Source organism: Passer montanus, unplaced genomic scaffold (genome assembly GCF_014805655.1).
Source record: "Passer montanus isolate IOZ18808 unplaced genomic scaffold, ASM1480565v1 scaffold21, whole genome shotgun sequence".
Classification (NCBI taxonomy): domain Eukaryota; kingdom Metazoa; phylum Chordata; class Aves; order Passeriformes; family Passeridae; genus Passer; species Passer montanus.
In genome coordinates, this window is record NW_024366703.1 from 9962967 (window position 1) to 9981802 (window position 18836).

General features: G+C 41.5%; 1 protein-coding gene across 9 annotated transcripts in view; it reads left to right on the forward strand.

The window, feature by feature from the left end:
* RBM20 (RNA binding motif protein 20) overlaps positions 1-17693 on the forward strand; it is a 102988-nt gene extending 85295 nt beyond the window's left edge. For 6 of the 9 annotated variants that reach the window (XM_039708949.1, XM_039708956.1, XM_039708955.1 and 3 more), the window contains exons 8-14: positions 679-758; positions 1564-2248; positions 4088-4186; positions 5595-6261; positions 8636-8755; positions 9449-9570; positions 13444-13687. In XM_039708949.1, coding sequence (XP_039564883.1) covers positions 679-758; positions 1564-2248; positions 4088-4186; positions 5595-6261; positions 8636-8755; positions 9449-9570; positions 13444-13554 — 1884 coding nt within the window. In that variant the 3' untranslated portion in view covers positions 13555-13687. Of the gene's footprint in view, positions 1-678; positions 759-1563; positions 2249-4087; positions 4187-5594; positions 6262-8635; positions 8756-9448; positions 9571-13443; positions 15192-15774 lie in introns of those variants that run through there. The other 3 variants (XR_005627428.1, XM_039708948.1, XM_039708950.1) reach the window with 3 other exon arrangements.
* Positions 17694-18836: the final 1143 nt, after the last annotated feature.

Here is an 18836-nt window from a genome sequence, read left to right on the forward strand (position 1 = left end):
ATAAAAAGAGGGAAATATGCATGAGCTAACATATACTGCTACAAACTGCTGAGTTCCTGCACAATTATGTTGCTCATCTGTGTGTGCTCCAAGTGTTTGAGGAACTGTGAGCACTGCAGCCTGTGTAGGGCATCCTACCTAGGAGTAATCAACACCCCAGTATACATCTTGCACTTAGCTTGTCTGAAGCTCTCCTTTACATAGCTCTCCTAAACATAGTCCTTTAGAGCTACACTCCAGAATGAATAACTCTGAGATCAAGAGAACGCAGTTCATACCTAGAGGATCAGAGATAGGCTGCTATACATATTTGATTCTGTATCAAAAAAGTTGTCTGGTTTGTTTCCTCTTAGATCCAGTTGCTAGAAGATGCTCTGTAGTGATTGTGTAACAAGGTTTGAAAACAAGCTAGTTTTCAAAGCCTGTTAGAGCAGCCAAATATGAGATGAGAGTGCTACAACGTAATGGAGCACATTTTCCATTTGTATCATTTTACTGCTTTGATCGTGCTGTTGCGAAGACAGCTACAAAAGCAAGTGTAACCACAACACTGAAACGAAGTATTTCTAGTTAGAGTATAATTGAAGGAAGCATGGATACTGTTTCTTGAAGGGCAAATCACCTGTATCAGTTTGAAGAATAGCGTGGCATGCTAAACAGTGTCTTTGTTTTTATTAGAAACCAGGTAAGAATGTGGCTGCTATAATCCAGGACATCCACTCACAGAGGGAGAGGGACCTGCTGCGTGAAGTGGACAGGTAAAGTGTCTCCAAAGTTTGGAACTGGAAGTCTGTAAACTTACAGGTAGAAGGAGCGTTATCTGTGTGCTTCCCTCTTGTATTTAATTTGTTTTCCTGATTTGGATTTCACTTATAAAATAGTATATATTTTCATATTGTTCAATAGTTGGTACAGGGCCTGTATAATGAGATCCAATTGAAACTGTGCATCTTATGAAAATAATTCTTTCCTACTGATTATGTCTTAGAAAGTATGTCTGGCATGTGAAGAGCATAAAAATGAAACTGTTCCACTCTCCTCCCTGTTGACTGAAAAGCATAAATGCTGAGGGTGCTTTGAGACCTAATGGGAAGGAGGCAGTTCAGATTAAAATGTATTTGGGTACGTTTCTGTTCTCTCTGACTTCTGGAACTTTCAGCAAAATTGGAGAGGAATCACAGCCCTAAAACATCTCTTTTAAACAGGTGGCCTTTGTCACTTTTGTGTCAGTGATGCCCTAGCTGAGTGAGTATTAAGGGTATACACATTAGGGTCATTGTAAAGGTATTAAAATATTATGAGCTTTTAATGCTAAACCCCTATGAGATGCTTTTAAGAATGAATGAATATATTCTTGACAGTTCTGTAGGGATTTAGTTAAGCTCTGTGGCTATGACACTGCCTTTTCTCCTGTTCACTGTTTGCAGCTGTGCAGTGCATGTCTGTGAAAGGCCTGGGGTCTCAGGTTCGCAGTCCCCAGGGCAGTCCCCATGAGCTTCCAGTGTACAAGAATTGGTAGACAGCAGTGGGTCAGCCAGTTACAGCTGCCTTTTCCCCCTACAGCAGGTATGGCCCTGAGAGGCCCCGCTCCCGCAGCCCCATAAGCCGCTCGCTGTCACCTCGGTCCCACACGCCCAGCTTCACTTCCTGCAGCTCACCACACAGCCCGCTGGGGACCAGCAGGACCGACTGGGGAAATGGGAGAGAGGCATGGGATCAGTCCCCCTATTCTCGACGGGAAGAGGAAAGAGATAGCAGGGAATGGCGAGAGAATGGGGACGAGAAGAGGGACAGGACTGACACGTGGGTACACGAGAGGAAACATTATTCCCGACAACTGGACAAGTTTGATTTGGATGAACGGCTTGAAGGAGGCAGAGGACACCGAGAAAAATACTTAAAGACTGGTTCCCCTGGATCACTTCACCCTTCATCTGGCTACAAGAACAGGGAAGATGACTATTACCGAAAATCCTCTAAGTCAAAATCTGACAAGTTTCAGAGGCAGCTGCAGGATTTACCTGGGAGATCTAAGAGAAAGGAAGAGGCAAAGTTAAGGGAACACAGGCATTCTTACAACGAGGACACTGCCAGGGAGGAGGCAGCTGAACAGAAGCACAGCAAAGCATCTGAGGGCTCCAGGCAAAAACAAAGTGATAAGAATAAAGTGAAGAAAACTGAAAAAGACCAAGAAGATGCTACTGCTGAAGGCAGTGATGTAAAGGAAACCAAACCTCCTGAGAATGAGGTAAATAGAGATCTAAAAGTATATGTAAGAAGAAGTGTAAGTGGTGAAGTAATACATTTTCTGAAATATCTTAGAGAATTTGTTGTAGGTGTGATGCCAGCAGTATGAAATGTTTTTCCATTATAAAATTAGGGAATGTAGTAATAGAAGAAGTCTTGGGAAGCCATCTTGTCTGTGTTTTTGCCCAGACCATGCAGACCTATTACACTCTTGTGGTGTTGGGTATATGGACATTATAATTTTGTGTCTATAGAACCTTTGGGTAGCAAATGAGGGGATGGGGTCAGACAGCTGGAAATGAAACCAAGTGACAGTCTGCTATTTGCATGCAAGTTGTGTATGAAGAGGCAATTGTCCTCCTGCTAACTCTGTGCAGAATGCCCCATAGCTGCTCTTTCTGCATCCATCACCTGCTTCCGCTGCCAGTGTGGAGGATTGAGTTATCTGGAAATTAAGTGATACTTTACAGAGGTGCACAGTGTCTATACAGGGAAGTGGTTGCTATGCTTTTACAATGGGGAATGGACTTTTAATGAGAAACATTTCTTTCTGGATAACTCAAGACAGCAATTGTTTCTATTAATCATATATCCCTACCCTCAGCTGTGGCAGGGATAATTCACACCACTCCCTTCAGTGTTCTGGCAGAAATCTCTTCCCATGACAGAAACCACTGAATCAGCTCACCTATAAAATTATGCAATCTCTGGAGAAATACTTCCAGTGGTAAAGTGGCAATGTTTGTGGATTTCTGGGAAGAAGTAGGGGGGGAACCCATCCAGATGCCTCATTTGCTCAGTCTCACTACAGCCCATACTCACATCCCCACCCCTTGGGGATCTGGTTACTGGCTCTTGGCCACCTTGCTGCCCCCGGAGTCCCCCAGGGATAGCTGCTGCCATCCACCCCCAGGTCTCTTGGCACAGGAGGCTGCAAAGGTGCTTGGCTGACCAGGGCTCCATCTCTTGCTTGTGCCTTTGTGCTGCCAGGGCCATTGTTGGTTGTTTCCAGTTGACCTTCTTCTCCTGTGGGGCTAAGTTGGTGGAATTTCCTAGATTTGTAACTCACTAGTCTGTAACCACTAGCAGCACTGCCTCATACCATAGATAAGCATGTTTGTACCACATTTTATCATCTTTTTCCTTTGGCTGGTATTTTACTATGATGTGTGGTTCCTTGGGAGGAGACGTCAGAGAGAAATGTCAAGATAGCATCCTAAATCACACTCCTCTGCATGTTTTCCAAGTTGTTTTACAGTGGCTTTGCTAAAGACATACCTCTCTGGGGACTATTGCTAGTAATTTATTTTAAAAGGAAGAAATAGTTTTGTATGTCTTGGACTCACTTTTGCTTTGTCCTTCTTTTACTAAATATGAGGTAGTACTGTGGTTTTGTTCTTCCCAAGTATGAACTGTACAACCAATTCCATTTTCAACTGATCCTGTGTCAATAAACAAAACAGTCGAGGTCTTCTGCACAGTTTAACACTGCTGCTCTTCTTACCACATCTGAGCCAACATAACAAATGTGGGTAGAGAACAGAAGAGTGGAGGCTGGAAATTTTAATGAATTGACATTCTCCCCCACCTGTCTGTCAGCCAATTCGGTGATATAAATTACACCTCTAATTTTGTTTAAAATTCTTTTTCTTAATTCTTATTTGTACAGCTCTGCTAATGGAATTTATTGTTGGGTCTTTTCCCACAGCCTAGTTGACTTGCATAAACTTTAGAAATAAAGAATGTGACCTTGTGAGTGACTTTGCTTCTCTAAACCCAGAATAGAAACATACTAGAGCACCACTGTGTGTTGCTATACGTGTATATGTATTTATTTTAGCTTGAAAAAGAGGAGCAAGTTCCAGTGAAGAGCTCACCTTCAGATAATAAACAAGGAAAAGAATCTGGAGATATTCTGGAAAACACAAGGAAAGAAAAGGTTGGTGACACGTTGTTGGTGTAGTTTTTTTGAGAAAATGATTGAAACCTCAGGTTTGGTAGAACTTTCTCTCAAATGAAATACTAACTCCTCATGAAAAACCACATAAAGGGGTTGGAGAAGGAGGTTGTCTAAATTAGCTTGCCCTATCTTGACCTCTGCTTTAAGGGACAGCTTTTCCTGAAGTCTCCAGAACTCTTTTTTTAGTTACTCTTTGCTCATGTACGTTGCTTCACATACGTAGTGCTTGGCAGTGGCAGCTGTGAGGAATGTATGCCCAAGTGAACTGGGTAACTTTGCAAACCGTGCCCAAAAATAGGAGATGTGGTCAGTTAGTGGGGAAAGAGGGGACTATCATGAATACTTTTTAGAACGTTGGCCTTATGAACTATAGATGGCAGTCTCCTGATTGTTTCTGGTTTTAATTAAATAATGCCTTTACAGAGCCCCTGCTGCTGCATTGCAATTGGGGACAGCAATGTCCCTGGAATTCCTCCAGCTTCATTTCTGTAGGGTCATGGGTTGATGGTCAAATATGGAAGATATTGATATCTGTTGCTGCAGAAAACTGATCTCCTGGCAAGACCAGTGCCAGCTCACAGAGTTTTCATGCTGTTTTAGGATTCTAGGAGGGGAAGTGTGGGAATGGCCAAAGAGGAGGAGAATACAGATTATTAATAGATTATGTGTACACAAGGAGTCTGGGAGTTGAAATCTAAGATGCAAGTGTGTCTTAAAAGTAAGATATACCTTTTAATTCTAATAGTTCTCAAGTCCAGTATTAGTGCCCAAGTCCTGTAAGTCTGAAACTGCATGTATGATGTATTTCAGAATATGTGCTTTGGCTTACAGTTGTAAGCCTGCTTTTTCCTAAGGTTTAGGCCAGTGGCTCCCAGCACAGTCCCTGGCAGAGGGATCTTGCTGGTGGAAGGAAATGACTGCAGAAGAAAGCCATGTTTTCTCAGTCATCCTGTGAATTTAAAGGACCTGGTCCAGGAAAGTGAAAGCCACAGTGGCTCAAATGGGGTTCAATATACTTTCATTGCACTGAGAAGGAGGCAGAGGAAGGGGATCACATCGTAGCATCAGTTGCATAATAAAGTGTGACACATTGTGCCTTGCTCTACTGCTTACAGAAAAGCAAGAAGCGGGGGACTGGAGATACTGCAATCCCCAAAGCAGTTACAGAATCTTCACAAAGACAAGTTTATGTGATAATTCAATAGAGGGTTTTTGTCCTTGTGCATAAGGTATAAAATCACAGCACCAAGGCATATCACTCTTTGAAACTAAAACACAAGAAGAGTTAGACATGGCCATATCAAGGTTCTTCCTGGTTTCAAGGACCAGTTTTTAACAATGATTATCTGTAATCACCAATCTCTCAAATGTTTTACATCTGTGACAGGACCGAGACTGGGAGAGTGGAAGTGAAATAGAAGGTGAGACCTGGTATCCTGCTAACATGGAGGAATTAGTGACAGTGGATGAAGTGGGAGAAGATGATTTAATTATGGAGCCTGATATAACTGAGCTTGAAGAAATAGTCCCAGTTGATCAAAAAAATAAAGCTTCTTCAGAAATATGTCCCTGTGTGTCAACCATGTTAGAACTGAAAAATGATCACAGCCACTTAACAAGAAGTGAAGACAAATTTGCCCATAAAGCTTTAGAAACAAACTTCAGAGCAGCAAAGGGCAGTGCAGCTTCTAGTGGCTGTCAGGAAGATGATGAGGATGATGATAATGATGATGCTGCAACTGAAGCATCAAGCCTAAATCTGGACCCTGAACAGAAGCCAGAGGAATTGAAAGACCAATCTGCTAAGGAGTCTGATTGCCAGCAGAAGGAAGGAAAAATTGATAAGAGCTCTGACACTCATTTGGAGCCTGAAGATCACCATATACCTTCTGTTCATCTGAAAGAAGAGACTCTCCAGCTCCCTGATACGTTTATAGATGATTACAAACAGATGGGATCACAAGGAGCTGAGAGCAGAGAAGTTACGGAAACGCTCATTAAAAACGCTAGCGAAGAAACAAGACATGGAAGCCAAGAGTGTCCAGAGGCCAAGGGTAACTACTGCTTTTTTCCCTTCAGCCTGCAGAGAGCCTTGCATGTTTTCTCTGAGGGTAGACTGAAATTTATTGCTAACGAGAATAAGTGTCGTTAATAGTATCAAGGCTTGTCCTTGGAGCAGCTTAGTAAAAGAACCCCAGTGCTTTTGGCCAAGCTAAATCATTAGAGCCTCTTAGATGAATAGTGTAAAGGAAATATGATAAGCAGCTTGCAAGCTTTCTGAAAGGCATAAGCTGCTATAATTGTCATGTCAAGGTTCACATGAGTTTAGCTGAAGTCTTTCAGTGCCTTGCTAAATTTATTTTGAATTGTCAATGAAATGAGTGACAGTCTCTGAAGGTCAACAGAAAAATATCTGTAATGTCTGGCTGGCTCCTGGACAAGGTGGATATTCTTACACACTGTACTGAAGCATTATTAACATGGATATCATGCATAGATTGTTGCTTCTCAGTCCCTGTTCATGCAAATATATGCCTTTTGCAAGGACTTGCCTTATCATGTCCTGTTATCTACTGCATGCTGCCTTTAATATAAGTGATAGGATGTGCTGTGAGATAATGTCAATAAATGTAATCATAGCTACCTATTTATATTTTCACCATCAGAAAAAAAGGGATCTTGAGGTCTGAAAGTCAGTTCAGTTCCTTGTCATGATGCTTGAGCAAATGGGCTGTGCATAGTGAGATGAAGTGAAAAACTACATTGAGTATATTGGTCAGAAATGCTCTTCTTTAATTGCTGCCAGAGCCCATGTGATGGACAAGGGCTTTTGAAAAGAAGCTCATGGAAGATTTTTGAGAGTGCAATGCTGGAAACATTTAATGTGAACATCTGATTTTGAGCTAACTTCTTCCTGCAGGACAGATTTGAAACTCATTGGTTTTTAATACTTACCTGATTGGCCTGAAGACACCTTGCCAGGCTTTGCATGTCTGGAGATAATATTGCCATGGGACTGGGCAGGGCAAAGTTGGCTCTCCTGGGCTTCCTGGGCAGCCAGCTGATGAAAGAGTTGGGTGTCTCAAGAGCATATTTACTAGTGTTTCCAGCATCTCAGCTTCCAGCTTGTCAGCAGGGAGCCTGGAAGCTCTAGGGCCTCTCATGCTTCCTGGGTTTCTGACATGGACTCGTTATCTGGGATCTGCAGTCCAAGGCTCTAGGCCCTCTACAAATGCAGCTGCCAGCTCAGAAGCACAGAGATCAACTCAAGTGGGACTTTAGTTGCTGCAAAGGCCCTGGGTGTCTTAAGAAAAGCTTACCAGCTTACTGGGGGTTTTCCAGGTTCTGTGCTGCAGTATTGGAATCCTGGGGTAGGTTTAAAGTTAAATTGAAAGCCAACCAGTTAGGATTTTATATTATTTTCTTTTAAAACATGAAATAGACATATTTAAAAGTGAAGAAAAATTCATTCTCATAGCCAGAAACTGCAGATCTTTGAACTACAGTCTTGAAAGACAGGAAGGGTTTGATTTGGGCAAAATATGTTTGTTTTATAAGAAAATATATCCCTTATTTAGGTGAAATTTGCAATGCAATAGAAATTTTGTCAGGGCAGGTGAGGTAGTACTTTGATGTAAGGGCTGAAAAAGAGGAATCAGACCAGTTTATCTGTAATTCTGTAGCTCTGTGATAGTAAATTCCTCTTCTTTTTAAATAAAATTAATTCATGTGGTAGAAATCATGGAAAGGGACATCATCTGTTCTTTTGACTGGCTAGATCTACCTCAGCAAATCAATCCAGTGTTTCCACATCTTGAATCTCCTGCTGTGTCAATTAATGTCAGCCAGCAGGGACCAACCATCCCATCCCTACTATTCAGAAACTAAAATCTTTTAGTGGCTGGGAGCCATAAAGCAGGAACTATCCCTTGGAGAGATGAGGATGGGAGAAGAGTGGCTCCAGGGAGAAGATTCCAGTGATGTTACAGGGATCCTACAAAAGGCAGGTTTGGAGAATTGCATTCATCAGGTCCTGCTGCCCCAGGACCATCTCAGCAGCCCCTGTGTCAGCCCAGCTGCACCTCTGATCATGCAGTAATACATGTGGCTACAAAGCTGCAGTCAGGCCCTGCTTCTGCCAGAGGTGTGTGATATTATAGCTCTATATAGAGATTAAAACACAAAAGCCCCTCCAAATATAGCATTAAATTAGAAATAGAAAAATGGTCTACTGGGAGAAATCAGAGTGACTGCATGCCATTGTACAGCTGCTGGAGTTGCACTAAATAGGCCTCTGATTAGAATGGAAAATCATTTTTTTCCTGATTTTACTTCATTTATAGATCCACCCAGAAAGTGTTCCCAAGAAGCTCACAAACGTCTCTTTAATAAACTGTTTTCATTCAATACATTTATTCATTTGTTAAGCAAATTCTAGGTACTTGGAAATGAGATCTCTGGAATACCCGGAGGTAGAGTCTAAACAAAGGCCCTCTGCAGCAGGCTGGGAACAAGAGGACGTCTTCACCGAGCTCAGCATTCCCCTGGGTACGTTGGGCCGCCCACTGCAATACCCAGGGCTTACAACAAGATGTCACTTTAAGGCTACTTGCTATATTTGTTTTTCAGAGCAGATGTGGGGAGAGAAGGAACAGAGTATCTGACAGACGGGTAGCTGTTGAAAGAAACAGCCTTTTGATTCTCGATCATTGCTAATTCATTCCAAATGAATGGCAAAAGGCAGCTGATGAGATGAAATAAGTTCCCTTGGACTATATATGAAATACAGATGAAAAAAATAGTAATTTAAAAGTCTTTGGCATATAGTGTAAGCAAAAGTATTGGCTTTACTGTGTAAATACTGATTATGAGCAAAACACCTGGAAGAAGTACATCCTCAAAGGCAATCTGTGTAACTTAAACATTCATTTACTGCTAAAAAGTATTATTGCTTTTCTAGCCCTTGATGTTACAGAGTGAAGTTTCTAGTCAGTATTATGACAAGATAGATTTTAAAGCCTGTATATCTAAGAGAAAAGAGAAAAGGTGTGTTTTCAATGTACAAGATTTAAACTGCAGATCAATATTGCTAAATTAGGGAAATAGAGAAGTGAATCCAGGATTCAGTTTCCTATTCCTAATATTTAACTAAATAGCATATTTTTTCTTTGAAAACAAGTTTGTTATGGGAGGGATAGGATTTAAACTGACACTTTAATGTAATTCAGAATTTCTCAATAGGTGTGGAATTTGTGGTGCCTAGAACTGGGTTTTACTGCAAGCTCTGTGGACTCTTCTACACAAATGAAGAGACAGCAAAGACAAGTCACTGCAGGAGTACTGTTCACTACAAAAATCTCCAGGTAAAAACACACCTGAAGCTACCGAACAACAAGCTTATGGAGTGGTTTGTGTGTAAGGTAGATGATGCGATAAAAAATTAGCTTTTAGTCTGTGGACAGAATTCAGATGAAGTGAAATTCAGGTAAACGAACTTTTCAGTGGTTCGAATCATTAGCATGCTAATTTCTCACTCTCAGGTCCTTGAAATCAACTTCTGGGCTGCAGGTAAAATGAGGCCAGGTGATGATTTCATCTTCTCATCTACATTTGGTCCTTGTCACTAGCACAGCATGCAACTCAGATCATTAATTCCCTGTTTCAGAGGGTCCCAGATGTTTCTGTCCCTGGGAGTGACCCCAGCAGTAGCAGTGTTCAGTACATCTTAGTTCCAGGAGCATTAAACATGGCATTTGTCTGATGTAGCCAGACCCCTTTCTGTGTTGGTGTGGGTTTCTCTACGTGTTTCAGTTCACAGCTCCCTGTGACATGTGGGCTCTGCGAGGCATTTCCTGTGACCCACTGAAATCCCCTCCCTGTGTGCAGAGCACCACTGCTGAGTAATTTCCATCAGGATATGCAGGAGCATGTCAGTGCTTGTTGCTCCATAAGAATGTAACACAAACATGTCAGCAGTTGATAACAGCACAGGGAGACCATGTGTGCCTGCAGTTCAAAGACCTGCCTTTGTCACTTTTGAGACACACCATCAATAGAATCAGTCACAACAGCCTGTGCCGTGCTCAGGGCTCCTCAGAGGAGCTGGCCTTGGCTCCCTACCTGTGAGCAAGGTGTGTACATTACACACACACTTGTGCTGGCATTCTCATACTCCTAGCAAAAGTCACGGCAGAGCAAAGCAGAGCTGCTTCTCCTGTCTCTGTTCCTTCCCTCTGCCCACAGTAAATGTGGTACCTCTGCTCTTGTTCAAGTAATAGCTCTCTTTCCTTAGCTGGCTAGTAGGTATTGACAAGTAATTTCTCTGGGAGAATTTTATTCTTGGCTTTCCTGAAGTTCCATAGCTGTAATTATACAAAGGCCTCTGGCTTCCAAAGGCTTCCTACAGAGCTCTGATGCTTGTTCATAATGGACCCTCCAAGTGCAGGCTTGAAAAACAGGTGCCCAGTTTGCATTCCTTTCTTTGCTTCATACAAAAAAACCCAGAGGGATTCACCAGAGGTGGCACCACTCAGTGCAGGTTGTGTATCCCATGCAAGTCTGTCCCTAAGAAACTCCTACTAAAGAAAGATTGCAACTCCTGCCCATGCCTCTGGAAACTGGTTCCATGTGAAGAAGAGGGATTTTTATTTTTTAATTTTCTAACTTATTTTGTTAAAGTTATAAGAAACAGGCCCAACTAAAACTGACTTAGTCTGCAAATAACCTGTTTTTCTCCCTATTAAGACATTTCCCATGAGTACTGTGGTAGATATCTAACACTGACTTGAGATAAAAGAACAAAGACTATAAAAGCTGTTAAAATTAAATCTGCCAAATGCAGTAATAAAAACAGGCTGTTCTGTCAAGCCATACTTCTTATCTTACTACATACAGGAAGTAAATGTCTCGTCCAACTTTTGCCTCCTCAAGTGGAAACTTAGCAAATTTCAAATCATTGTTCTGTGTTGCTAGAACCCTTTTTGTTGCTATAGTGATAGTTTATGCATTCTGCAAGGAATATGAGTCTTCTCCTGTGATGATGCAAGTTAACAAGAGTATCCACGAGGGATACTAGGGACTCTGTAGTGGAGCTCTGGGAGTGCTGCTGCAGTGTTCCTGTTCTCCTTCCTGAATGCCAAATGCCATCATCCAGTGACAACAACAGTGTCCCAGGTTGTGTCACGAATTTGAGTCTTTTATAGTTGATTTGCTACTTGTTGTCTCTCATGTGATCTCCTTGAGCCACATCCAAAATATATGTTCAGTGTTTGGATCTGAATGTGACACTGAACAGCTTGTTTGCCAATTTTCTTCCAAAAGCCTTGTTTATATCATGATAGTTTTGTCTTGAAGTAAGTTTAGTCAACTTTATCTAACTATCATGCCCCTCAAATAACATCAGTCCCTGATTTAAAAAATCAGCTGTTTCTTTGTCAGCCTTGCAGACATTTTGTAATTTTAAATTTTCTTCATTGTAATAAATTATTTTCCCAGATGGTATTTGTATTTACAGAAACACTGCAATTCCCACATCCAAAAAAAATCCATATTTTTGCCATCCCTTCCTCCACTTCCTCCAGCTACAGAAAGCTGTCACCATTCGTCTGGTGGAAGCTACCTGGGCAACTCAGTACAGTATTTCATCCTGTTTTCCACTGGCTTTATGCAGTATTTGTCAAAACTTATATTTAAATGAAAAAAAAATACATTTTTTGCTTGACTGCCATTTTTCTGTATATCAATCTGAATCTGCAAATTTCAGATCTGGTATTTGTGGTACTCATGATAGCTGGCAACATCAGCTAAAGGTAGTGGATGAAACTCAGTCTTGTTTTGGTCGGTGCTCATGAAAAGCCCCAAAAGCTTGGGTTATATGATCCAGGCACAAGTGTTAGTGATTTATTACAGTTCACGCTGTACAGAACATGTCTCCCAGCCTTTATGGTCCCTATATCTCTGTATCCTACTGTAACATTTACTCTGGCTTTTTGCCACGTGGAGTTTTGCACCCAGAGATCAGGACTGAGAGTTGTGTAATTTCCACAGCCCAGTCTCTAGTCAGAGTAATAAGGGTGCAGTCCATGGGTATGCCCATTCATTACCATTGCTGAGTAACTTCCAGATGAACCTCTTATGTTCAAAACTTGTATTTATCTGAGAGAATGTGGCAATTCTAACACAGCCCTTAGGATTTTTACAGCCATTTCTCATTTAATCTCTTCCTCATGGATGCCAAAGAGTAAACTCTACTCTGGGGAAATCCTGCGAGTAAAGAAAATTTTGCAGTGATGTGAAAGGGTCTTTTCAAAATAAATCAGAATGAGTAAATAGCTAGAAAACAAGTTCTATGACCCTAATAATGTGTTGATCAATTATTCTTGAGTGTGACATATGTGATGTGTGTAAATCATTAAGAAGAATACCTCTGCATTATTATGTTGGAATTTCCCAGGTGTCTCTGCACTAGCTGCTGCTGAAAAAGCTTCTTTCCATCCATTTCTATGTCTGCTGACCTTGAATAAATAGTTTGAGCACTATTTTGAGACCCATACCCATTCATCATCCATTTTGTGTGCAGCTCTGCCAGCCAAGAGCACTGCCAAAAGGCTGAAAGCATAACTGGCCATGTCTGCTCTTTTGAATCTCAGTGAGTACCCAAAGCAGTGAAAGGCTTTATCTTAGAGAAATACAATAAAGGTAAATACTCTAGCCAAACTGCTAACTTGTGTTAATTATTACTGAGTGTGATTATTCCCTTCAAACAAAATGTTCTCCTACAAAAGGTGTATCTCTGAACTGGACATGCTGAAAATATAATATATAAACTTTAAATCAAGACTCTGAAATCACATTTATGTTCTGACACACCAGTGCTTTCCTGGCAGAATTCAGTTGACTGAGTGGAGTTAGTTCCTGCCCTGTAGCACAGGGGAGAAGAGAGAAGGTGAGGTCTGGTTGCACAGACTGATGGGGAGTAGAGTCCTCCTGTTCTGTCACCAGTTCCCCCCTGTGGCACACAGTAAACCTCTGAACTTCTGAGGCTCTGCATGTATTCAGGTAGTTTGTCTGACACAGCCATATTTTCTAGCTTGAGTTTTCACCAAAATGAGGCTTCTGTGTGCTTTCTTCCCTTTTGATATATTGGAAGAGCTAGAGCTCTGAAGAGGCATAAAGAATCCTCTGTTGAATATTTTCAGTTTTGGTAACAATGCTTTGGTTTTTTTATGTGATTGCAGAAGTATCTATCCCAGCTTGCAGAAGAGAGCCTGAAAATGAAGGAAGAAGGCAGCCCTCTGCCTCAGGATGACACTGGCATCGTTCCTCACTTTGCAAAGAAAAAACTATGATGCAGATGAACTGGAAGAGCTGTAATGAGTGAATGCTGATACTTTATTTTTTTTTATTTTAAATTTCTATGATATAACTGTCAATTTGCACTGTACAGAGGAGGGGAAATAAAGAGCATGTTCCATGCATCTATGCCCAGAGTGCCATTAAAAACCAAAATGCCTGAAACTGTTTCCCACGGTGAAGCAATGCTGGCATATCTGTTAGAAGTGGAGCAATTCTTTCTCACACTCTGCGTGCTGGGAGTGGTTTCCTAGATTAAATCAGAATTCTCAGGGATTCTTAAAGTTTTAGTTCTGATGTAACATGTCAGGTCAGGTGGAGTACTTAGAAGCACTCAGCATCCTCCAGTGGACGCTGGAAGGAAAGGAGATGTGACTATTTATAGGCTTTAATGTTGCTTAAAATACCTTCAGCCATTTCACTCATTGCCCCAGTGAGAAGTAGGATTTGCATAGGATAAAGAGATAGGTATAAAGCCATTTTGCTAAAACTAGTGAGTAGATGGCATAATGTAAACCCCATCAGCACCCACCTCCATGTCTTAGAGCTTGGTGAAATGACAAATGTTTGTGTTGTCAAGAACTGACTGTACACTGCCAGTGTTGTGTGAATTCTGGGGGAGCCACAGTCTGTCCCAGGGACCTCAGAGCCTGAACCCAGCTCAGCAAGAGCAGTTCAAATGCACGTGCTGACAGCCAGCCTGCTCTGGTTTCAGCATTTTCCATGGTGTGGTCAGGGTGTTCTCCAGGGACCGTTGTGTTTGAAACTCTTCTTTTTGATAATTCTAAAGGGTGCCAACTTTGAGTCTTACAGACTTGAAACTCTCATGAGAGGCTTTTTAAAGTGCCACATGTTTGGACCATGTCTCTTTTAGACATTTTATTCAAGATCCTTGCTTTTGGGGTCTTTTTGTTTTCTTTAAAGCTTGCTTTTCCTCAGCTTGGCAACGTTGAATTTTCCTGGTTTTTATGGAAAGACGCCAGATTTCTAATATTGTTTTTGTATTTTATTTCCCTGAATTTTTTAAGGTGAATACAACAACTGATGGCTCACGGAGCACTGCACTGAGAACACAGGATGCACCAGCAGCTCTGGCATTATTATGACCTATTGTTTCTGCACAGTTGTTGCTTAGTATTTTGCAAAGTCCCTTTGAAATGCACTGTACAAGTTTCTGGTTCATTTCAATAGGGCTTTGTGTACTAAAGTGAATACGCATGCAAAGCATTGCCAGGATTGATCCCAGAGTTTATAAAATGGCCTGTGCAGTCTGGGTAGATGGGGATTTGCAGGCATTTCCATTCTTTGCCTGACTCTAATATTCATCACAGTATGTTCTGTAAAAATTGCTGGTACTGGATGTCCTCTTTAGATGTTGTGCAGAGGAAACAGTTTCCCAGAAGGTTCTAGCTTTCCCTAAGAATGACGGGGATGTTGCACAATACTGCAAAGTGGCTAAATTGCCAAAACTGCTTCCACCAAAGTATTTGTTCCATTATGTCTTGTGCCAGCAGCTGTGCTCGTTCTCTGAAGTACCCTGTAGCCAGGCAGTGTCTCTCAGAGGTGCCTGGTGTTGTTGCCTGAAGCCCTGTTCCATTCCATGGCCTGTGCTTTCCATTCATTTTTACCAGAGGTAGGTTCAGATTTCATAGTTGGAATTCCTGCTTCTTGCAAGTTAAGGGATTCTTTGCATCCCAGATTCAGACAGAGCCTACCAAATGACAAGGGGAAATGAAAAACATTACAGCCTAAATCCTCCTTTGTCCAGGCTTGAAGTATGCTAAGACTTATGTCCATCTGTCATTTAAAACAGCTAGTTTAGTTTTAGTCTTGGGGGGTTGTTTTTTTTGGTGGGGGATTTTTTGATTTGGTGGGGGCTTTTTTTGGTTTTTTTGGTGGGGTTTTTGTTTGGGGTTTTTTTGGGGTTTTTTGTGGGGTTTTTTTTTTGGGTTTTTTTTTTTTTAGTTTGTTTGTTTCTTTGTTTTTTGGGTTTTTTTGTTTTCTGGTAGGGGGTTTGGTTTTTTCCCCCCATGGAAAGAAAAAACCCCACCAATATTGCAAACCAGGTATTTTTCCTTCAAGGGTTGGGTTTTCCTTTGACTGTTTGTTTTTCACATTGCAGTGAAACTTGAGCGCAGGGCTATTAGGACAAGAGCTTGTATTGCAGGCTGTAAGATGATGAAAATGGCAGTAAAGATTGTGCAATTGTCTTCTAGAGTGCAGCTCTCTAGCTGGTCATGTATCATCTGAATATGAAGTTCCCTTCATGCCCTTCAGCACAAACTGAACACAAGGGAAGGAAATCAAGCATCAAATCTTTGAAGCTAACCCTGCTATCAAACTGGGGCTCTCACCAGCCTGATGGGAGCTTGTTAGACCATGTGGTTAAGCTTAATTGGATGTGAGACATAGCTGACTGTATATCAAAGTCATATGCCTCCAGCAGCTTTATCCCCAGGTAACCTCAAATGAGAAAAGTATCACTGTTATTATTCTTTATTTGTAGTGCAGCAGAAGCTACAGGTCCACTGCCTTTATTATAGGCAAGGCACAAATCCACAACAAAGACTTTCCCAGGCCAAAGAGCTTTAAATCACACTTTCTGAAAACAGACAACAGGTGGATACAGGCAGGCAGGGAAAGCAGCAGGTAACCATGAGATTTTGACTGGCAGCAGAAGAATAATTAAAATGAGTATTTACCCAGGGGCTTATTTTTGGATTTATGGGAGATGATTCAATCTACTTTCCCCCTCCTCTGCTTCTGAACCAAGTTCACTCCCTTTGTTCACTGCTTGTATTTAACCTTTTTTCCCCTAGATAGTTGCATTAGGAATACAAAATCCCTTCTTGATACAGTGGGTCTTGGTATCCTTTGGTCCCCAGCCATTTAAGTTTCAGTCTCCAGAGGTAGAGTCTTGACCAAGGCTCAGCAGGAAATGTCCTGGCTCCAAGACACCTTGTTTGGGTCACAGCTACAGGCCCTTGCTTGCCACTGAGGAAGGAGGTGGCTCTAGAGGGCATCTCTGCCCTGTGCAGTTTCCTCTTCTGGAGGGAGGTGACTCAGGTGAGCAATGCAGGTGCAGAGCCCAGCCCCACAGACCTGAGCAGAGCCAGACATTTGTAGAGGTGGTTTGGACACCCCGTCCCTTTGGGCTCTGTCTGACAAAACAGCAATCTGCAAAATCCTGAGATTTTGTGCCAAATGGGCACTTCTCCTTCTGAGAAGGTCCTTTCTCCCCAAAACCTCAACATTTGAAAGCAATCCCAAGTCTCAATTAGCTCCTAATGATGCCCATGATCAGTTTTCAGCCCAATGCACTTTGAGAACTCAGAGATAATCTCCTTCCCTCTCTAACAGGCCATCGTGCAATGCTGACAGGCACTCCTCAAATTCTCTCTACTACCTATTCTGCTGAGAAAGAATTCTGCTGTAGGCAGCCCCTTACCTTCCTCAGCTGGTGTAAAAATGTGTTGTTTCTTTTGGTTTATTATATTGAACTCTTGACTTTTTTTAGTTGGCATAATTCATCATCACTATAATCCACACTCTTTATTTATATATACATATCTATATATATAAGCAGGGAAAAGACAAAGCAGGCTCAGGTGTAGCCAAACAAATATTGATATTTAAAAAGGAGCTTCCTTAATATATCAAAACCATTTCAATACATCTCAACCAAAGATTGCACTTTTATAATAGGGACTATGTTTTTAATCTCTGTGAAATCTGCATTGATCTCAAATAGTCTTTAATGTCAATCTGCAACCTACTTCCTTTGAAGAAAAAAATGAAAGAATTAAACATTTGCCCCATTAGATCAGACAAAGTTCCACATTGGCTTTAACACTAAATTAGTGTTAGGCTGGTTATATTCAGGGGTTTTTTTCTACTCTCTAAGGATTAAGGCTGTGATTTGTTGAATTATACTTGAACTGGACCAGATGTACTATTTATTGAGCTTATATAATCTTGTTAATTTAAGTTTTGGTTTGTAAACAGTTGACATTTGTTAGTACTTGTTTAATTATGTAGGAACTGTCACCAATATAACTGATCTGTGTAACTGATTGCAAAGTGTTTTAATTTGTGTTTCTTAAGAAAGATTTTAATAAAGAGAATTATAAAGCATCCCAGAAACAACATGCTTCTAGTTTCCCAGGGGATCTATTAAAAATCAAAATTAATAAAAGATAGTTTAAGGAGTAAGAATGAAGCAGGGGCACAAAAGGTTTGCTGTTAAATATAATTTTTACAAGTTGTGGTTCGTGGTTCTTACCCAGGGAGCTCCCACTGTACACATTGTGAGTGATTGCCATCAGCTGGTGCTGAAGTTGAAGTGAGCACATCTCAGCAGTTCACTCTGTAATTATCATTAATTGTTATTACCCACTCCTGTCCCTCTAGATATGTCCTTACTTCCCTTTTTATTTCCAAATGAACTGGGCAACCTGTCTGTTCCCACTGGCTTTTTGCTGTCTCTATCATCAAGGTCTTCTCAGCCTTCTGAAGCTTCACATAAAATATTGCCCAGCCAGGAACTTTCTCCATGTCATCTCAACCTAAGTCACTTAAATTTACCCAGTTCCTCTGTTTCCCTTGTGCTCTCCCTCTGCCTTTCCTGATTCTTCTTCTTTTCAGCAGTGTCCTCCCCAGTGCCACCCCAACTATACAAGGACCTTTCCCACTCTGGCCTTCTCCCTGGCTCACCACCAACCAGAGCTCCTGGGAGGAAATACTCAGCCTCAGCCAGGGTGACCTAAAGACATTCCTGTACTAAATATTTAAAGACTACAAAGAGGACAAGAGCTGAGGGGAGATTTTACCACCAGATCTGATGAATTCATTCAGTGGAGAGCACTGGGTGGAAAACTGAGACACCAATGTCTGGTGCATGTGCAAGGCATGGCATGGGACATTAGCAAAGCTTGAGCTACACCTCCCACCCCCCTCTCTGGGAGGAAATAGGTCCTGTCTGCCCCACTGAATGGCTGCGGAAATGGGCAGAAATGGGCAGTCAGTTTTCTGACTCCAGCTTGTTAAATCAGTGTCTTTTAAGTAACTGTTTTGCAGGTGAGGCACACATGCCATATATTTTAAGCACAAATGGTTTCAGTTCTTCTGTCCTGGATGTATTGAAACTTTTGTTTGTGTAATACCATCTAATTGGAGCTGTGAATCTCTCATTATAGAAATCAAGCAAATAAAATCATACATCCATACCACAGAAAAAAATCCAAACTGTTGTGTTCAAACACAAGGTTTCTAGTCCAGG